The sequence below is a fragment of the Lepisma saccharinum genome, chromosome 1 (assembly GCF_977018435.1).
Source record: "Lepisma saccharinum chromosome 1, izLepSacc3.1, whole genome shotgun sequence".
Taxonomy (NCBI): Eukaryota; Metazoa; Arthropoda; class Insecta; order Zygentoma; family Lepismatidae; genus Lepisma; species Lepisma saccharinum.
This window is the reverse complement of record NC_139229.1, coordinates 216,238,758-216,259,786: the sequence shown is the minus strand read 5'-3', so window position 1 is coordinate 216,259,786 and position 21,029 is coordinate 216,238,758. Positions and strand designations below refer to the sequence as shown.

The following is a 21,029-nucleotide window of genomic DNA, read 5'->3' as shown; positions in this document are numbered from 1 at the left end:
GAAAGTTAAATATTTTTGTTTGCTGCTAAAAATGATTAAATCAACTACATAACTCTCTTGTAATTTGAAACTGTTAATTAACTAAGCAGAGAAATAAAAATGCACAGTTGTGTGATGAGCAGCATGTTTTTCGAAACAATAAAGTGAAAATCCACAAAACTAAATTAATTTTAGTTCCATAGAAAAACATCTTGCTTCCAATAGCTGTAGCAAAGTTACGCGTCCATTGCTTACATGGTTAATACGTCCGGAAAAGAAGTGTGTATTCAGTAAATGTTCGAAAAATTAAATTTAAAACAAAGTAAGGCGTACGTAGTATTATAAAATGACATGTTAATCATCAGTTCATAAATAGAAGGAGTAAATAAGTACCTGGTTATTGGAACATAATTACAAATACTAAGATTTAAACTCATAAATATTTAATAACATTTTCACAATAAATCTTCTTTACAATTTAAGTGTTTAAAGTTACATAGATAATTTAACCAAGCAGGCCATAGCCTCCATATCCAGCATGAAGGTTTGGACCCAACCTCTTCACCACAGCGTTAAACCCATTGACATCATCAGCTCCGTAAGTAACTACTCTGACACTGCCGTCTGGCTCCACAAGGCTATACTGACCCTTCACAACGTGACCATCACGGACTTCAGTCTGTTGTTTGTTGTCTCCTGTGAGGTGATCGCTCACTGCGTACCCGAACTGGTACTTAGGATAGGCCTGACAATTAAGGAAACATACTCTAATATCAACATAATTAATAGCAATAGAAACCACAAGTATTATACGTAAGCACTACAGAGAAGGATTTTTAGAATATTTTCATAAAACGATTATGTGGTTAATCTTTCGTTATTTCTGTTGAAAAGTAAGATTTGTAAAATATACTGTAAATTAGACCACTAAAATATGAAGAAAATCTTACATATTGAAAAGTTAAATGCAGGTAGCATTAGAAAATGTTCTCAATTTTATTATCTACAGATATTGAAAAATATCATAAAGTGAATTTTATTGATGGAATAAAATATACTTACGTAATAGTCAATGGCACCAATAGCTAAAGATGAGGCAACAACGGCGCTCAACAGGAACAATATCTAGAAATTAAATTAAATTTTTTATATACTTTTCAATACTATGATCGTTGAATAGGAACTAAACGAGAATCTCAGTGACTCTGCTATTGTCATAATTTGCTTAAGTTTATTTTCTAAAATAATCTACAGCATGAAGCTTCATTTTATTAGTAATTGTAACAACGTAATGACAAGAAATTATATTAGTACATTTATCTGATTCTTCCTAACTTGTTGCATTTAATATCGTTTACAATTATTAACTACAGATGTCAGAAAATAGAATGCACCAGACAGAGTTATATCTAGAGTTAGTTGATTTCTCATACCTCTGAATAAATATGATTTGATATTTGTAAACATCATCGTTATTTTAACGCGCTAAAGCTATTAGCACATAGCATATTATATTTTCTTAAATTACTCGGGAAACTTTATAGCAAAAGCAGCTGTAATTCTTCGTTCCTCTTACGGTCTGTGAGAATGTTATGCAAAGAACAAAAAGTATCCTTATTAATGTGGTCTGCTTAAAAATGCATGAAAATTGATTTTGTACTTTTGAGCTTCTTCATTTCAAATTACAGCAGAATTTTTAAAACAATACACAAAGTATTATATGTACGTGTAAAGAGTTAGTTTCAATGGTACTTACAGCAAAGGTATTCATTGTTGGTTCTTTATGCTCTGAGAAAGCTACCGTCAGAGTGCGATGGAAATACGTTGAGCCTGCAAGTTATATACTGAACAGAACGGAAGAGAAAATTCAAACTCTTTATGAAAGCTGATAGGAACGCAACGAAATTCCTTGCATATCTGATTATTAGGTTAAATCTCGGCTTTCGATTTTAGTAATCATCGAGCACCACTGATAAAAAAATTATATTGTCTCAAGAAATATTTTCCCGGTTTTTCAATTGTTCACGACTCATAGATTGTATGGTTTTTCTTCGTGTTTCTGCCACTTTTGCTTAATTATGAAGGTGAGGATAAATGGTGATAAGATGAAGTCTATCAAGGAACAACCACAAACACATATCGACAGCACACAAATCCCATAGATTATAATGGCCATTTGTCCAGACGCTAGAGACTAATTAGTCTGCAAAGTGCTGTTCAAGTTGTCAGGTCTTGTAGATACAGACGTAAACTCTTAGTTTCATTTTTCTCTCAATATCTATTTGTACTGCAATATTGCAGACAGTGATATTTTAATTTTTCTCTGCCAATTTAAAATTTAATGAATAAATTGTTATAAAGTTTATACAGAACAGAATTTTATAACAAAATAATTTTTGCCTTATCCTGGAAGGAACTGAACATAAAATCTAATAAAAATAACTTCAATGAGCACAAAACATAAAAGGTTATGTGAATAATATCATGCAATCCTTTGAACACAATTTATTTACAGACTATTTTCACAGAATAAAATTTGGTGCTCTAGTTATTAATTTTCAGTTCCGCGGAGATAATATTGATTAAATCTGTGCATTGGCTACGTTGATAACTCGCACGCACATACGCATTATTGTGTTTAATCTTGAATTACACAATTTTATAAAAATAAGCAAACATAGTATTTAAGATGATTAATAAGAAATACGAGTTTTGTAAAATAAACTTTGAGTATGGAATTTTAATCAACAATTTTCATTTAATAACAATAGTGAAAAGATCACAATAAACACGCAGGCACCCCCAGTTTGCACGTCTATGCTAAGCTATTTGCTTGTGAAGGGAATTTCAGTTATTCAGTGTTGTGATATTTCTTATGAAAATTTCCTACCAAATTAAACAATATGGAGGCTTTAACGTTTGAAGCATATTTTTCATGGATCTTTAATGCGGTAGAAAGAACTTCACGGTGCCTACATTTTTCTCTAATATTTTGTACCTGACCTCTAATTGTCAAATTTTCATTCGTACTCTCCTGTTTTTTTTTTTGTTTGTTTTTTTATTTGCCTCAGTAGCTCTGCTCTTATGTTTTATGTCCTTTCAGTTTGTATTTCAATAAACTTCTATATCGAAAACATTTTTAAGTCATCTTGGTTTTCGGTAGCAGCGAAGTACTTTCAGGGTTCTGATGATGCATCCTTCTTCAAAGATCTCAAAGCTACGTCACGGACTAAAGTGGAAGTTCTTCTCAAAGTATCTCAAAGCGACGTCATAGACTAAACTCGAAGTCATTGTACAAAGATCTCAAAGCAACATCATAGACTAAATTGGAAGTCCTTCTCGAAGAATCTCAAAGCGACGTCATATTTTATCTGTATATCTTTCTTCAAAAATCTCAAAGCGACGTCATAGACTAAACTGGATGTCCTTCTCGAAGGATCTAAAAGCGACGTCATAGACTAAACTGGATGTCATTCTCCAAGGTTCTCAAAGCGACGTTACAGATTAAACTGGAAGTTCTTCTCAAAGCATCTCAAAGAGACGTCATAGCAAAACTGGGTGTCCTTCTCCAAAAGATCTCAAAGCGACGTCATAGACTAAACTGGAAGTCCTTCTCGAAGGATCTCAAAGCGACGACATTGACTAAACTGGAAGTTCTTCACGAAGGATCTCAAAGCGACGACATTGACTAAACTGGAAGTTCTTCACGAAGGATCTCAAAGTGACGTCGTAGAAAAAACTGGGAGTCAGTCTCCAAGGATTTCAAAGCAACGTCATATACTAAACTGGAAGTAATTCTCAAAGAACATCAAAGCGACGACATAGGTTAACTGGATGTCCTTCTTCAAAAATCTCAACGCGACGTCATAGACTAAATTGGATGTCCTTCTCCAAAATATCTCAAAGCGACGTCATAGACTGAACTGGAAATCCTTCTACAAGGATCTCAAAGCGACATCATAGACTAAACTGGAAGTCCTTCTCCAAGGATTCAAAACGACGTCATAGACTAAACTGGAAGTTCTTCTCAAAGCATCTCGAAGCAACGTCATAGACTAAACTGGATGTTCTTCTCCAAAAAATCTCAAAGCGACGTCATAAACTAATCTGAAATCCTTCTCGAAGAATTTCAAAGTGACGACATAGACTGAACTGGAAGTCCTTCTCGAAGGATCTCAAAGCGATGTCATAGACTAAAATGGGAGTCATTCTCCAAGGATCTGAAAACGACGTCATAGACTAATATGGTAGTCATTCTCAAAATATCTGAAAGCGACGTCATAGATTAAACTGGAAGCCCTTCTCCAAGGATCTCAAAACGACGTCATAGACTAAACTGGATGTCCTTCTCCCAGGATCTGAAATCGACGTCACTGTAATGTATACTGGACATTATGTTTAACTTAAGCTAAGTCAATAATGAATCTTGAAGGAAATATGAATGCAGAGCAGGTAAATAAGTCAACTGTGGTGTAATTTCCTGTATTCATTTATACTGATTGAAAAAAATTAAGAATATGTTTATAACTACAATCTGATATTTTAAGAGCATTAAAAGGTAAGAAATTAATCTTTCTTTCACCTCATTTTTTCAATTAATGAAATGGATTATTGCTGTCTTCAAAGTTTTGTAATTCTCCTCTTCTGGGGTTAAAATTTCTAAATTTTGTTTTATAGCAACTTTTATTATATAGTTTCCACATTTCGATTTCGTTTCTTATCTTTTGGTTGAGTTGATGTTTTAAGTCCAATTTATCCACAGTACGGCTAATCGAGACTGGCCTACAGTTTAAATTGGGATCGGAACCATTATGTGCCTCCACCGGGAGTTGAACCCTGGACGCCTTGATTACAAGACAACGACGATACCACTGCGCCATCGGGAAAGCTCTCGTTTCTTATCTTACGCACGCAATTGAATGAAGATTTTCTTATTATATTTTAAGAATTTGTAACCAGTTTTCAGTACTCTTTAAAACCTGGTGTATTTTTTTGTAGGTGAATGCAATAGGATTCTTAAACACTGCAATGATTATCTTTGTTATTGTCATTTTTTTTCATTTGTTAAGAGTGACGTTAAAAAATCGGGAACTCTTGGCGTGTCATATTTACCAGTATCTACCATAGTTTTCTGTGATTTCAAACACAAAAAGCATAATAATGGTTTAAAAATCTTACCATTTTCAATATGCAGTGAAAGAATAGAATCAAACTATAATATACGTCTCTGCGCGAAGACAGTTGCTTATCCTGAATTATTTCCTCCATGTTCGCTAGATGCACTCCCATCCGTCATATGACACCGTCTCAGGCGAAAGAAGGCTGGCTCTCTGTACCAGCAACACCATCGTAACACTAAACCATTTGGTGTTCGCGCAGACGAAACCCCGTCAGCACTATGTGTTGATAGTGATCTGCCTGGCGTTACACCACTCATTTCGCTTCTCCTTACTTGAAAGTTTCCTGCGTCCTTGGATGACTTGTCTCTAAATGCCCTCCCAAAGGCAAAAACACCAATTTTAGAATAGCAGCAGAGGTTTTTAGAGCTTCGATCAAGATACGTGATATGATTCACACATTCCGCATTCAGAACGCAATTCTCGGATTCAAACGAAAATTGCAAGAGTGTTTGGACGTGAATGGTGCCATGCTGGAGATCTGGCGATGAACAAAACCATGTCAAACATTAATTTTAAAGTTTCCTCTGTGTAAAAAACAATATTTCGTTGTATTAAACCTATTACTTTAATAATTATAGCTTTTTAGAATCCTGCAGGACTTTAAAAACCACTGTATAATCATTTTTGTCTATATCATAGCATTTCAATGGAGACAATAAAGACCAATTTTCTCGCAAATAATTTGACATACGTACAAGCTGTGATTACAATATATTACCACATCATTATTGGTGAAGAAGTAATTAAACAGAGAGCGTATTGCAAACTAGAAACGTAGATACAACTTGTTTACAAAGTAATTCTAGTTCTAGTCTTATCGTTTCCTACTTGCAGCTTATGACCTTAGGCGTGTGCACTGGGGGGGGGGGGTATCGCCCTAATACTCTCCCTTAGAAATTTAGTGTAGAGGAATCTTATCACCATTAATAAAAAATATTATGTTCTTAAGCAAATTAAGTATTTTCCAGCCGACGAGAGTTCAAAGCAACTACTGAAGGGGGAGAAGTTGAATTATTTCCCATGAAATTGAACTATCCAAATTCATTCTCTAACAAAAAAATCTTGTTATGAACACTTCCACATACTTTATTCGTTGGTTGTGTTACCTCTATGTGTTTGCAGAATAAGTTGCCTATGCATTCGAAATAAAAAGCGGCGATTGGGTGTAAAAAACGGGGAGAGGAAGCAAGGACAGTTTTCGTTTTTCGGAAGACAAGGCTTAGCATTACAGACCGTAAAAATTGTGAGGGGGGGACAACTGTCCCCCACGCCCACATAATTGCCGTCACTGTTGCAAATGAATAAATTATGTGTAATTGTTTTGAATCTGATGTACAAAACCATGTTAAGATGTAAAGACTCTCTGAACCAGAAAAGGACTTGTATTTCTGGAGTGTTTTTTGGCTTGACTTCATGCGAAGAATCCAAAATGTCAATCTCCCTTCTGCGTAGTACACCTTGAACTGAATTTTGCAGACTAGCGAGGATCCAGCGTGTCTACCAACAGCCAGTATAATCCTCTGTGGGTTTCGTGTTGGGTCGAACATATGTGTTTGCGATTGTCTCTTTATTCACATCATCATTCATCCCTTTCGTCAAGATTATCCAAAAGTAGAAGAAACGTGACATGAAATAAAGAAAATCTATCAGTAAATTACATCGGATTTTATATCGAGAATCTTTTTCCATTTTTCTCCATTTTATTCCCTCCCTCCCTTCCTCTCTCTCTCTCTCTCTCTCTCTCTCTCTCTCTCTTTCTCTCTGTCTCTCTTTTATCAAACTAGCCTTCTTGTAGATTTTCTGCAACGCTTTAGTAGAAACTGTAGCAACAATAATAATGCAAGTAGTAAAAATATTTCTTCTCAGCTACACTTAACAAACATTTTCTTTTTAGGTGCTGTACGGTTGTGTGCAAAGATGGTAGTAGGAAAAGTTTTTATATCTACGAGTATTTTCATTTGCTTTGATTGTACACATTCAGCCTACTTGCTACATACAGTGCACAAGGACATACCGAAGGTTTGGGTTGATTGAGTTGAAACAATTTAAATTTTGAGAATAAATTTTCAGTTTATGTAATCTCGAAAGCATAAAGTTCATTAATATATTTTCCAGATGTAATACCCAATTTATACCAGTTGTACATTCTTGTGAAAAACAATATTCTTATTCAACAACATCACTACACCTGAACGCTGTGTACTTTAGATCATGGACGTCATAGGATTTTCTGTAAACAAGGGCGGGGAAAGATTAGCCCATTGATGAAACTTCAATAAAAAGATGAACCAATTTTGTTCCAAAATTATTATTATTAATAATACGTCCGGAAAAGAAGTGAGTCAAATTCAGTAAATGTTCGAAAATTTAAATATAAAACAACGTAGGGTTTAGGTAGTATTATAAAATGACATGTTAATCATCAGTTCATAAATAGAAGGAGTAAATAAGTACCTGGTTATTGGAACATATATTACAAATAGTAAGATAAATAAGATTTAATAACATTTTCACAATAAATATTCTTTACAATTTAAAGTTACATAGATAACACTGGTCTACAAAATTCAACTTTGTAAAATTTTCGAGCACCAAAATGGGTTATCCCCATGTATTTCGACCTGCTGAACACGAATCTGGCATTGGTTTTTCCACAGCACCCTCAGTTTTTGTGTAAAGTGTACTATTCGCTATGTAATGCTCTTAGGTTTCTATGATGCTCAAACAATATGGTTTTGTCTCTAAATACTAATATATCAACACAAAAGTCCATAAAATGCTAGTGAAATATTTTTCATACATACCTAGATTACTTTTGGACGTTTTCTGTGCCTCTTATGGGTGCCACTACTATCCTGCAGTAGTGTCCAACAGTAGTCAGCCATCATACTTGTTGCACATTGCCCCTGATAGCGTTGCTCCAATGTAGATATGGTCTGATGAAATCGTTCCCCATGTTCATCGGAGACTTGTCCAAGAGCACCAGCAGGAAAAGAATTCAAGTGCATTTTTAAAGACATGTTACAACCGAGATTAAGGTAAGACTGTAGTAGTTCGTTGACAAACACATCACTATTGTCTGCTCTCTTGTTTCCAAAAAAATCAGAACACAGTTTTTTGAAAGAATTCCAGCAGTCCAGTTCAAGAGGGCTCAAAGCTGTGACAAAATCAGGATCGTGAAGAAGCCGTCTAATTTGAGGGCCAACGAACACACCAGCTTTCACTTTGGCTTCACTCAACGCAGGGAATTTCTGACGTAAGTACATAAAACCAGGTCCATCTTTGTCCATTGCAACAACGAATGACTTCATAAGTCCAAGTTTTATGCGAAGTGGTGGTAACAAAATGTCTTTCAAGTTCACCAATGGAACGTTTGCTACGTTCTTTCAACCAGGTTCCATTTGTGTACGGGCAGGCCAAATCCTTGTGTCGTAGTGACTTTTTCGATCACGGCTATCCCACTCACAAAGGAAACAGCAATGCTTTGTATACCCAGATTGTAATCCTGTAAGTATCCCAATTACTTTAAAGTCAGCACAGATTTGCCACTTGTGGATGTTACATTGAACTTTATTCAACAAAAGTTCCATACTGCTGTATGTTTCCTTCATTTTAGTGGCATAAGCTACGGGAATAGGAGGATAAACATTGCTATTGTGCAGGAGTACCGCTTTGAGGCTAGTTTTGGAGGCATCAACGAATAGTCGCCATTCCACTGGTATATGTTTCAGTCCCATAGCATTAAATAGACCATTCACACCATTGCAGTAACAGAGTGAGTCTTCCATGACAAAGAATGGTGTGAAGGCAGCCTGACGATTTCGAAAGAAACAAACCCTAGCATCTTTCTGTAGTAAATTCCACTGTTTCAGACGCGAACCCAGAAGTTCAGCTTGTGCCTTAGAAAGATTCAGGTCCCTAACAAGATCATTCAAATCGTTTTGTGTCAGGAGATGTGGCGTCATTTCTTCGTAATCGAAATCAGAGCTTTCATTCTCCGTGTCTGTATTAGCATCGACCTGGGTTTCATATTCCAATGACCATGTCTCTGGAGGAACGGGGACAGGTAAGGAGGAACTGTGCACTACGGGTCGAATAGCTGACTTGATGTTGGGATACTTGATCTTCTTTCTATCCTTGCCCTTCATCCCTGCTATTTTAATCATGCAGAAATAGCAATCATCTACGTGATTAGTCGGCTCCCTCCATACCATCGGGATAGCAAAAGGCATTGCAACTTTACCTTTGTTCTTCATCCAACCATTCAGACGAGACGAACAGTTCACACAGACAATATGTGGTGCCCATTTTCGATCCTGATCACCTAACTTGCACCCGAAATAAAGATCATACAATTTCTTAAGTACGGGTGTCACATGTCGTCTGCATGATTTAATAGTGTACTCCCCACAGATGTAGCAAAAGTTATTTGGATGATTTAAACATTCCCGTGACATTGTACAAACACTAACACGACTGAACCAATAAAAAAATAGACAACGAAACACTCAGCACAAGGTATATTTACATCGCACTAATCACACTCGTCAATGAACAGTCAAACAAAGGAAGCATTTCCTCACGACTGAGAACATGGTGTTCAGAAACAATAGACAATGAGTCAGATGCACTGTTGCCATGTTGTGTACAATCGATACGCCTTGCACGAAGCTCTTTCAAGGTACTCTGTACCAATTCTCCGGCTCATATCACATTTCTCATGTAAGTTAAACATTTGTCGAGTAAAGGAAAAAGAGGGGGGGGGTTGGCTGATCCTGTGAGCCTAAGACTCCAGTGCATTCGTTTCGAGCCCGCAGTATTAAACAGTACCAGTTGGGGGAACTTAACATGCGGGAACAAACGACACAATCTTCCTGTCAAGCGTAATATGTATGTATAGCATTGCTTATTATAACAATTTTTATTTAATGAAATATTTTTAAAACTGTGGGTGCTACACATAAACTAATAATATTTTCGTGCTTAGGGGGTCAAAATACATAAGAAACACCCATTTCAATTCTTGAAAATTTTTCATTGTTGACCAGTGATCCGTAGCCTGCTCCATAACCGTGGAGTCCATATCCAGCATGAAGGTTTGGACCCAACCTCTTCACTACAGCGTTAAACCAATTGACATCATCAGCTCCGTAAGTAACTACTCTGACACTGCCATCTGGCTCCACAAGGCTGTACTGACCCTTCACAACGTGGCCATCACGGACTTCAGTCTGTTGTTTGTTGTCTCCTGTGAGGTGATCGCTCACTGCGTACCCGAACTGGTACTTAGGATAGGCCTGTCAATTACGGAAACACACGATGATAAATCATATCAACATAATTAACAGCAATAGAAACCACAAGTATTATCGTAATCAGTACAGAGAAGGATTTCTAGAATATTTTCATGAAACGATTATGTGGTTAATACTTCGTTAATTCTGTTGAAAATTAGAGCACTAAAATATGTAGAAAACAGTACATTTTGAAAAGTTAAATGCAGGAAATGTTCTAAATTTTGTTGTCTAGAAGAACTGAAAAATATAATCAAATGAATGTTATTGATGAAACAAGAGATACTTACATAATAGTCGATGGCACCAATAGCTAAAAATGAGGCTACAACGGCGCTCAACAGGAACAAAACCTAGAAAATACAGAAATTTATTAATTTATCTTTGAATTACTATTTTCCAAAAGAGAATCTCAGTGATTCTACTATTGTCACAATTTACAAAAGTTTTTTTTTGTAAGAAAAATACAACATGAAGTTTCATTTTATTATTAATTGCATGCAGCGTAATAATAAGAAAGTCTATTAGTGCATATATCTGTTTTTCCGTACTTGTAATGTTTAATATCGTTTACAATTAGCAACTGCAAATTCCAGAATATAGAATGCACAATACAGAGTTATATCGAGAGTTGGTTAATTTCAAATGCCTATGAATAACTATGATTTGTCATCTGAATTCATAATCGTTATTTAAACCCGCTAAAGTACTTGTGAATAGCACATTATATATTCTGAATTTACACGGGGAAACTTTATGACTAAAACAGCTTTAATTCTCTGTTCGTCTTACAGTTTGTGAGAATGTTATGCAAAGAACGAAAAAGTATCGTTATTAATCTGCTCTACTTAAGAATACTTAAAAATATATTTTGTACTTGTGAATTTCATCATTTCAAATTCGAACAGAACATCTAAGACAATGCACAAAGTATTCTATATACTTGTAAAGAGTTAGTTTCTATTACACTTACAGCAAAGGTATTCATTGTTGGTTCTCTAGGCTCTGAGAAGGCTACAGTCAGAGTGCGATGGAAATACGTTGAGCTTGCAAGTTATATATGGAACCAGACGGAAAAGACAATTTGAAACTCTTTATGAAAGCTGATAGGAACGCATATTGCAAATTCGCAAATTCTCTGCATATCGGATTTTCAGGTTAAATATCGGCTTCCGGTATCAGTAATCAGCGAGTACTACTGATTAAGTCATTTACGTTGTCACAAGAAATATATCTCAGGATTCTCAGTTGTTCAATTCTAATTGATTCATGGATTTTTCTTCGTGTTTCTGCCACTTTTGGCTAATTGTGAAGATGATGATGAATGGTGATAAGATGAAGTCTATAAAAAAAACAACCACAACATATCGAGCACACAAGTCCCATAGACGATTATAATGGCCATTTGTCCAGACGCCAGAACCTAGTTAGTCTGCAAAATGCTGTTCAGGTTGTCAGGTCTTGTAGATACAGACGCAAACTCTTAGTTTCATTTTTCTCTCAATATCTATTTTGCACTGCAATATTGCCGGCGGTATTATTTTAATAGTCATATGTCAGTACCAAATTACATAAATAAATTGTTATAAAGTTTACACTTTTCTAACGATGGAAGCGGCACCGGCGCCCACCCAGCGTCGAATAACATGGGTACCTGGGGGAAACCCTAGGGGGTAAAGGCGGTCAGGGGCGTGATGCTGATCACATCACCCCCAGTCACGACCGGATCAAGAAAGTGTGGGGCGTTACCCCCACACCCCCTATACGCCTTCATGGCGTGGTGCTATGCACAGGGGAGCACTTTACCTTTACCTTTTATACAGAACAACATTTTATAAGAAAATAATGTTTGATTTATCCTGGAAGGAACTGAACATTACATAAAACAAAGATATTATATATATATATATATATATATATATATAATTTACTTCAATGAGCACAAAATATATTGTTATGTGAATAATATCATGCAATCCCTTGAACACAATTTTTTGACAGAATATTTTCATAGAATGAAATTTGGTGTTCTAGTTATTGATTTTCAGTTCCGCGGAGATAATATTGATTGAATCTGTGCATAGGCTACGTTGATAACTCCCACTCACAATACATATTATAGTTTATTTATTTGTTTGGAACACAACAGGCGCATATCCATTTATTGTGTTCAATCTTGAATTACACTGTTCCATTAAGAAACATATTTAAGATAATTACATTTGATAACAATAGTGAAAAGAGACAGAATTAACACAGAGGTATTACAGTCAAAATGAAACTCAAACCACAAGATGTAACCTTGAATGCTATTTGCACACAAAAATTCAATGAATAGAGATAAAGTTACAGTTACATCAAATCAGGTCTATGCTTAGGCTGATTTTTAGAAACTGTTTCAAATATCTTGCACCTTTTCCACATGGTTCCTTAGTTCTTCCTATGTGTATTTGAAAGGGGTCATTTTTGGACCTACAGTTTGGAACATAAAGAATTAAATGCCAGAGCAGATAAGAAGAATCTAAGAATCTATTTTTCCATTATCATGATTTGAGAGGAAAATTAATGGATATATTTGCCACCTTTTGTCGATTAACGAAACACTCGAGATTTCGCCTAATGTTTTACGGAGAATGAACTTCGGATATACTCGTATATAAACTTTAAATAGTTTATATCTCAGAAATTTATTTTGAAGATTTTCTGATATTTCAATCTCACTCGTGACTTCTTGGTCCAAAGCAACAGACGAATGCTCAAGTTTGGATCTGACGAGGGTATAGTACAGTTCTCTTTTTCTAAATTGATTACACATCCTCATAATAAATACTATATTTCTGAGCTTCGCAATGTATGGAATAAGTGGAATGAGCAATAAGTGGAAATTTAGCCTTTCGTTAAAAGTGACTTGGAGGTCCGTTACAGTTTTCTCTCTTAGCACTTCCACATTAGAAATAGTGTCAGATATCTGTATAGAGTGTCTGTCGCGGATGAGTGATACAAGTTTACATTCTGTTGGTTAAAACTTATTCAATTCCTCCTATAACAGTTTATAATAAACGATAATTTCACACCGGGCAATATTTGCATCCGATTGAATTGGTATAATAACACCTAACGCACACGTCTCTGCGTTCTGTATGCTCAAACTGTACATCTATACTTGCGGAAGATGTTCCTCCAAATAGCATGGTGGGTATATGAAACAACGGACAAAGTATTGCAGTATGTAAGAGAAGTGAAATATTTTCATGGCCAAATAATGATGTTGACTGTACAACTCGTTAAGTACAGTATTTTAAATATCTGGATTTGACGGCAGTTTTCTTTGATTATCAAAATGGAAATGTGATTAGTTAATAGGTTAGATTGATTGAATTGAGTTGCTGTTTTAAGTCCACTTTATGCACAGTAAGGCTAATCGGGACTAGACCTACAGTTTAAAGTGGGATTCGAACCACTATGTGCCTCCAACCGGGTATCGAACCCGGAATCCCTTGATTACAAGGCGATGACGCTACTACTGCTCCATCTAAGAGGTCTTAATAGGTTTGAGAATGCAACTTCTTCTTCTCCTATGGCGCTGCAGCCCGATATCGAGTCCTGGCCTCCATAATAGAGCCCCTCCACGCTTCTCTGTCCAAAGCTTTCCTCCTCCAATTTCGCATTCCTAACATTCCTTTCACATCTTCCTCCACCGCCTCCATCCATCTTCTCCTGGGTTTCCCTACAGATGTTCTACCTCCTATTTTACTATAAGCCACTATCTTTGGTATGCGATATGCATCCATTCTTGGACATGTGCTGCCCACTCTAGTCTTTTAAATTTAATAAAGTGGGATATACATAATTCTTTGTATAGATGGTACAATTCATTGTTATATCTTATATTCGTGTCCAGATATTATTAGAATAATTAAATCAAGAAGACTTAGGTGGGCAGGACATGTGGCACGAATGGGGGAGGAAAGAGGAGTTTACATGATTCTTGTTGGGAAACCTGATGGTAAGAGACCTGTAGGAAGGCCAAGACGAAGATGGAGGGACAACGTTGAGATGGACCTAAGGGAAATCGGTAGGGATGGAAAAGAGTATATAGATCTTGCTCAAGATAGGGAAACATGGAAGCCTGCGTTGCTGCAGCCATGAACCTTCGGGTTTAAGAAGGCTAGAGAGTTAGTTAGTTAGTTAGTTAGTTATATCTTAGTCTCTATCCACCCCTGTCTCTTACTGGTCCCCATACTCTTCTCATAATTTTCCTTTCAAAAGCATCCAGGTCAATCTCGGATTTCTTATTGAACGTCCAGCTCTCGCTTCCATAGTACAATGTTGGTCTGATTATATATTTATACAGTTTAACATTAGTTACTCTGTGTACTTCCTTGGTTTTGAATATCGGCAATAGTAAAAAATAAACTTTGTTTCCCTGATTTATTCTTCTTTTGATTTCATAGCTTTCATTTCCATCTTTATGTATTTTTGCTCCCAAATATAGAAATTCTTCTACTAGGTCAATATCATCATTACCTACTGATATTGTTTTTCTTGCATCATATGCCTTGGTCTTTCGACTCTGGATCATCATTTTTGTTTTATTTAAGTTTATTTGTAGGCTAACTGTTTTAGATGCTTTTTTAAATTGAGTATATGTTTCTTCTGCTGCAGCCATTGTTCTTGAAATTATAATTACATCGTCTGCGTAAACCATTATCTGAGTGGTCTTATATACTATAGTGCCATTTCTGTCTATGTTAGTTTGTGTTATTATATATTCTAAAAACCATATTGAAAAGTAAAGGAGCAAGTACGTCACCTTGTTTCAATCCCTGGTTCACTAGTATGTCTTCTGTGACTTCGTTCTGTATTTTAATTTGGCTTTTGGTTCCTGTCATTGTCTGACTAATCAGTTTAATCAGTTTTTCTGGTATTTTAAATGTCCGTAGTATGTTTTCCAATTGCCCTCTCAGTACACTATCATATGCCTGTTTAAAATCTATAAAAATCATATATAGATCCACATTGTATTCCCAGCATCTCTCAGTAATCTGTCTTGATGTGTAAATATGGTCTGTTGTTGATCTTCCTATTCGAAAACCTGCTTGGTATTCTCCTATGCATTTTTCCGCCAAGGGTTCCAATCTCTCTTTAAGAAGCCTTTTTTATAAATAGGGCATATAATAGTATTCTTCCATTCTTCCGGCATATGTTCTTCTTCCCAGATGGTATATATCAACTGGTATTTGCCGTTATTAATTCCGGTCCTACTTTTTGAGTAGCTTATTGGGTATGCCATCTCTTCCCGTTGCCTTATTCCTTTTCTGTCTGTCCATTACTTTTTTAAGTTCTTCTTCTGTTGGTGGTTCGTCTGTATCTCTATTACATTATCTTCTCGTTCAGGGGTGGGTTTAATAGCTGCTCAAAATAGTATTTCCATACTTGCATAATCTCCTCTCTTTCACTTACTATTTCTCCCTTGCTTTTGCGGATAGGATCTGTTCTTGGTTTGTATCCTTCTTTGAAGGATCTAACTTTTCTAAAATCTTGTTTTATATTATTTGCCTTAAATTCTTCTTCTATCTGTCTCAGATTATCATTTATATGAAACTACTATTGTTGTTTATTTAAGTTGTTTCAGATGGCAATATAAATTTCCCTGTATTTCCGTTTGTTCTATCAAGCAATATAAGTTCTAATAATTTTACTTACTTTCTCTTACAGTTCGCGATAATTGTCTCTGCTGTCATCATCCTTGCTGTCCATAGCAGCTATGGTGAGTACTGGAATGTAATTTCAGTTTTCAGTAATTGCTAATTATTTATGAATGTGTGGACATTACGAAGTAATTTCTCAACATTTAACAGTAATTTTAAGATGTTTTATATATAAACAGAAAATAACATTTCATCGCTCAAGATACACAAAAAACTAAGATTGAAGAGTCCCTAGTGTATAGTCTTAGTAGCCTGATTATTTCCTTATTGTATCGCTCGATTGGGTTGACGAAAGGCGAATACACTGATGTTGTAACATCTTGTATTCCATTCGATTCTACAAAACTCTTCTATTCAACTGGTCGAAATTGAGATCCATTGTCAGACAAAATTACTTTAGAAAGTGGATAGTGATAAAAATATTGCAGTTGGAACTTCTTTGTAATTTCTTTGGTTCTCAAAGGGTAAGCCATTATAAATTTCGACCTAACGTCCACAATTGTTAAAATAAAGCTGTGACCTTGTGATTTTCGTAAAGGTCCAATAAGGTCAATAGAAAGCATACTGTGAGGGGTTGCAGTATGTACGTGCAAGGGTGTTTTATCAATATTTAAGACTGCCTGCTTAGTCTTTGCACATGTCAAACAGTTTCTGAGATATTCCTTAATAGTATCGTTCATTTTTAGCCAATAAAAACAACCATTGCATTTATTATTAATTTTAAAATATCCAAAATGTCCTTGCTTATCGTGAAAGCTATGTAGAATTTTATGTACCAACTCCCTTGTAACTACTAGTTTCCACTTATCGTCTGGAAAGTGGTTCAGAAACACAGGACCGTCATGAAATGTGTAAATCTCTTTGGATTCTTCCGGAGTAGATCCTTCCTTTAAATGCCGTATAATTTCAGAACCGTATTGATCCAGTTGTTGACTCTCCTTCCAAAAGTCAATTCTGTCCTCATCGACAATATCTAAATTCAAATAGTTGACCGTTTAACTATATGAATAGTAAGTTCCGAGAGATTGCGTAAGACAAATTCAGTAAATATTCGAAAAACTAAATACAACGAGTAAATTCCTACATGGTTATTGGAAAGTAAATTAGAAATTGTATGACTTAAAATCTTAAAGATTTAATAACATTTTTACAATCAATCTTCTTTATAATGTAAGTGTTTAAAGTTACATAGATAATTTATCCAAGCAGACCATAGCCTCCATAACCGTAGCCTGCTCCATATCCAGCATGAAGGTTTGGTCCCAATCTCTTCACCACAGCGTTGAACCCATTGACATCATCAGCTCCGTAAGTGACTACTCTTACACTGCCATCTGGCTCCACAAGGCTGTACTGACCCTTCACAACGTGGCCATCACGAACTTCAGTCTGTTGTTTGTTGTCTCCTGTGAGGTGATCGCTCACTGCGTATCCGAATTGGTACTTAGGATAGGCCTGTGAATGAAGGAAACATACTCTAATAAATCGTATCAACATAATTAACAGCAATAGAAACCACAAGTATTATTCGTAAGTACTACAGAGATGGACGTTTAGCTTATTTTCGAGCAATGATACTGTGGTTAATATTTCGTTAATTCTGTTGAAAAGTAAGGTTATTAAAATATACTGTAAATGAGACAACTAAAATAATGTAGAAAATTTTACATTTTGAAAAGTGAAATGCAGGTAGCATTTGGAAACGTTCTTAAGTTTATTATCTATAAACATTGAAAGATACAACTAAGTGTATTTTATTGATGAAACTAAAGATACTTACATAATAGTCGATGGCACCAATAGCTAAAGATGAGGCAACAACGGTGCTCAACAGGAACAAAATCTAGAAATCAATGAAATTTTTTAATTTATTTTTCAGTTACTATGTTCTGTGAATAGGAAACAAACAATAATCTCAGTGACTCTATTATTGTCATAATTCGCTTAAGTTTCTTATTTTAAAAAAAAACTACAACATGAATCTTCTTTATATTAATAATTGCATGCAACGTAATAATAAAAAAAATATTAGTACATTTATCTGATTCCTCCATACTTGCAGTATTTAATACCGTTTAGAAATATGCATTACAAATGCCAGAAGATAGAATACACAAGAGATATATTTATATCAATAGTTAGTTAATTTCCCCTGCTTGAGAATAACGGTGATTTGTTATCTGTAAACATGATATTTAATTTATGGCGCTAAAGTACATGTGAATGTAACGGGTGATTTTTTTTAAAACTCATGGTTTTCTTTGCTGTGTAAAATTTGTAAATGAAGTATTATTTCCATGCGGTTTGTGGCAAATGAATAAGGAAGGATGGGAGATTTATTGGAGTATGTTTACCGGTTTATATGCATCCCGGGTAATATCGCCCACGCCTCAACAAAAACAGCAAATATTCACCAGTGTACCTTTCGCGTCTATATGGTCTGGGGTTTGGATGCAGTGCGGAGGTTTAAGTTTCCTCCTGTAGATAGCACCGTTGTCATTGTCACCAATAACCAGGAAACTGAGCTGTTATATTGTTGTGCTGGAAAGTTGTGTGCTTTTGCGGACACACAGTAAGAATGGTGTACTCCTTGCAGGAACGTGTGTTTATCGTGAAAAGTTTTTGGAAAACTGATTCTGTTGTTGCTACGCAAAGGGCATTTAGAAACAAATTTGCCTCACGTTCTGCCCCAGACAGGAACACAATATTGTCTCTAGTGAAGAAATGGGAAGAAACAGGATAGCTTCTGAGTGAGATAAGGAAGCATCGGACCCCGCGGGCAGGTGTTGTGGAAGATGTCAGTGCTCGACTCTTGAGGTCGCCCAAAAATCTCTCCGTCGTTTGTCACAAGAAACCGGCTATAGCTATTCAACGTGACAAAAGGCAGCGAAAAGTGCGAAACTAAGGGCGTACAAAATTACAGCTGTTCAAGAATTGAAGGATCCAGATAAAGTTAAACGTGTAGATTACTGTAATTGGTTTTTAATGTTTATTGTGCGTAATCCTGATATTCTGAAAATAACGTGGTTTACTGATGAAGCCTGGTTTCATCTCTCTGGGTATGTTAATTCTCAGAATACACGGATATGGGCAGCTGAAAATCCACATAGTGCAATCGAAATTTCGTTGCACTCACAGAAATTTGGGGCATGGTGCGCTGTCTCAGCATCACGTGTAGTGGGTCCAATCTTCTTCAATGAAACAGTGAACACAGAGCGGTACAGGGCAATATTCATGGAATTTGTTGAAAGTTTGGACGACATTGAACTCACACAGGGTTATTTTCAACAGGATGGTGATACATGCCATACATCGCATGACAGTATGGCACTGATTGAAAGTTTCTTTGCGAATATAGTTATTTCAAAGGGATTGTGGCCTCCGAGGTCTCCAGACTTAACTTCACTTGACTTCTTTCTGTGGGGCTTCCTAAAGGGACGTGTGTACACAAACAACCCTACATCCCTGGAAATGTTGAAGCAGAACATTATCACTGAAATTGCGAACATTAGCGCAGAAACACTATGTCAGACAGCCCTTAACATGGAACGGCGTGTTTGACTTTGTTTACAGGAAGGAGGTCGACACTTTCAGCACCTTCTTTAAAGGTGAGATGTTATGTCATATGTCTGTGCCATAATTTTTATGTTTTATGTATGTTTGAGTGAATACAAAAAATAAAGAACTCATTTTCATTTTCATTAATTCAGTTTAGCAAAAATCCAATACTTCAATGTTATTGTAGGGTACACTGGTGAATATTTGCTGTTTTTGTTGAGGCGTGGGCGATATTACCCGGGATGCATATAAACCGGTAAACATACTCCAATAAATCTCCCATCCTTCCTTATTCATTTGCCACAAACCGCATGGAAATAATACTTCATTTACAAATTTTACACAACAAAGAAAACCATGAGTTTTAAAAAAATCATTTTTTAAATCATATGGACAATTTTCTAGCTAATACAGCTTTAATCTTCTGCTAGTCTTGTAACTTATAAGAATGTTATGCAAAGATAGAAAAGGTTTCTTTAAACCAGTATTAAATCAGTATTAATGCATGAAAATTGATTTTGGACTTTATGAGCTTCATCATTTTAAATTCAAACAGAACTTTAAAACAATGCACAAAGTAATCTATGTACGTGTAAAAAGTTATTTTCTATGGCACTTACAGCAAAGGTATTCATCGTTGTTGTTTAAGCTCTGAGAATCTACCGTCAGAGTGCGATGGAAAGACGTTGAGCTTTGAAGTTATATGCTGAACAAAACGGAAGAGAAAATTCAAACTCTTTATGAAAGCTGATAGAAACGCAACAAATTCTTTTCATATCGGATTTTTAGGCTAAATATCGACTTCCGATTTTAGTAATCAGTGAGAAATTCTGATAAAGCAATATCTGACGAAGTGGCCAAGTAAAGTTGCAGATTTTGTGTGTTTTCCTTACGTTGTCGCAAGAAATATTTCCCAGGATTATTAATATTTTAGGTCTTTAGGTTTTATTGATTTCAATTATATTTCACCTCGCGTTTTAGCCACTTTTGGCTAGTTGCAAAGATGAGGATGAATGTTGATAAGATGAAGTAGGTGACGGAACAACCACAAATATCGATACAACACAAGTCCCATAGAGGATTATACTGGCCGTGGGTCTAGACGCCAGAGCCTCTTTAGTCTGCAGGTCTTGTAGATACAGACGCAAACACATAGTTTCACTCATCTCTCAAAATGTATTTTCTACTGCAATATTGCTGCCGGTGATATCTTAATATTTATCTACTAGTGCAAATTCTCATAAACATAGTGTTATACAATTTATACAGAACAAAAGTTTATAGCAAAAAAATGTTTATCTTATTCC

At 35.7% G+C, this 21,029-nt stretch overlaps 2 protein-coding genes across 2 annotated transcripts; both read right to left on the bottom strand.

Moving 5' to 3' along the window:
• Positions 1 to 387: 387 nt before the first annotated feature.
• On the bottom strand, positions 388 to 1,782 carry LOC145991711 (cuticle protein 19-like). The gene is made up of 3 exons (XM_083127770.1): positions 1,736 to 1,782; positions 1,042 to 1,104; positions 388 to 724 (listed from the first exon to the last, which is right to left on the bottom strand). The coding sequence occupies exons 1-3, from the start codon at positions 1,748 to 1,750 to the stop codon at positions 485 to 487; spliced, it is 318 nt and encodes a 105-aa protein (XP_082983896.1). The 5' UTR covers positions 1,751 to 1,782; the 3' UTR covers positions 388 to 484.
• A 15,503-nt stretch (positions 1,783 to 17,285) lies between these two features.
• LOC145991704 (cuticle protein 19-like) lies at positions 17,286 to 20,429 on the bottom strand. Its single transcript, XM_083127762.1, has 3 exons — positions 20,343 to 20,429; positions 17,945 to 18,007; positions 17,286 to 17,619 (listed from the first exon to the last, which is right to left on the bottom strand). The coding sequence occupies exons 1-3, from the start codon at positions 20,355 to 20,357 to the stop codon at positions 17,362 to 17,364; spliced, it is 336 nt and encodes a 111-aa protein (XP_082983888.1). The 5' UTR covers positions 20,358 to 20,429; the 3' UTR covers positions 17,286 to 17,361.
• Between the last annotated feature and the right edge of the window lie 600 nt (positions 20,430 to 21,029).

What these genes read in the sequence shown, in the direction of transcription:
- LOC145991711 (XM_083127770.1), bottom strand. An exon ending in TTGGTGCCATTGACTATTAC is followed by an intron (nt 725 to 1,041) that starts GTAAGTATATTT and finishes CTTAATTGTCAG; the next exon opens with GCCTATCCTAAGTACCAGTT.
- LOC145991704 (XM_083127762.1), bottom strand. An exon ending in TTGGTGCCATCGACTATTAT is followed by an intron (nt 17,620 to 17,944) that starts GTAAGTATCTTT and finishes CTTCATTCACAG; the next exon opens with GCCTATCCTAAGTACCAATT.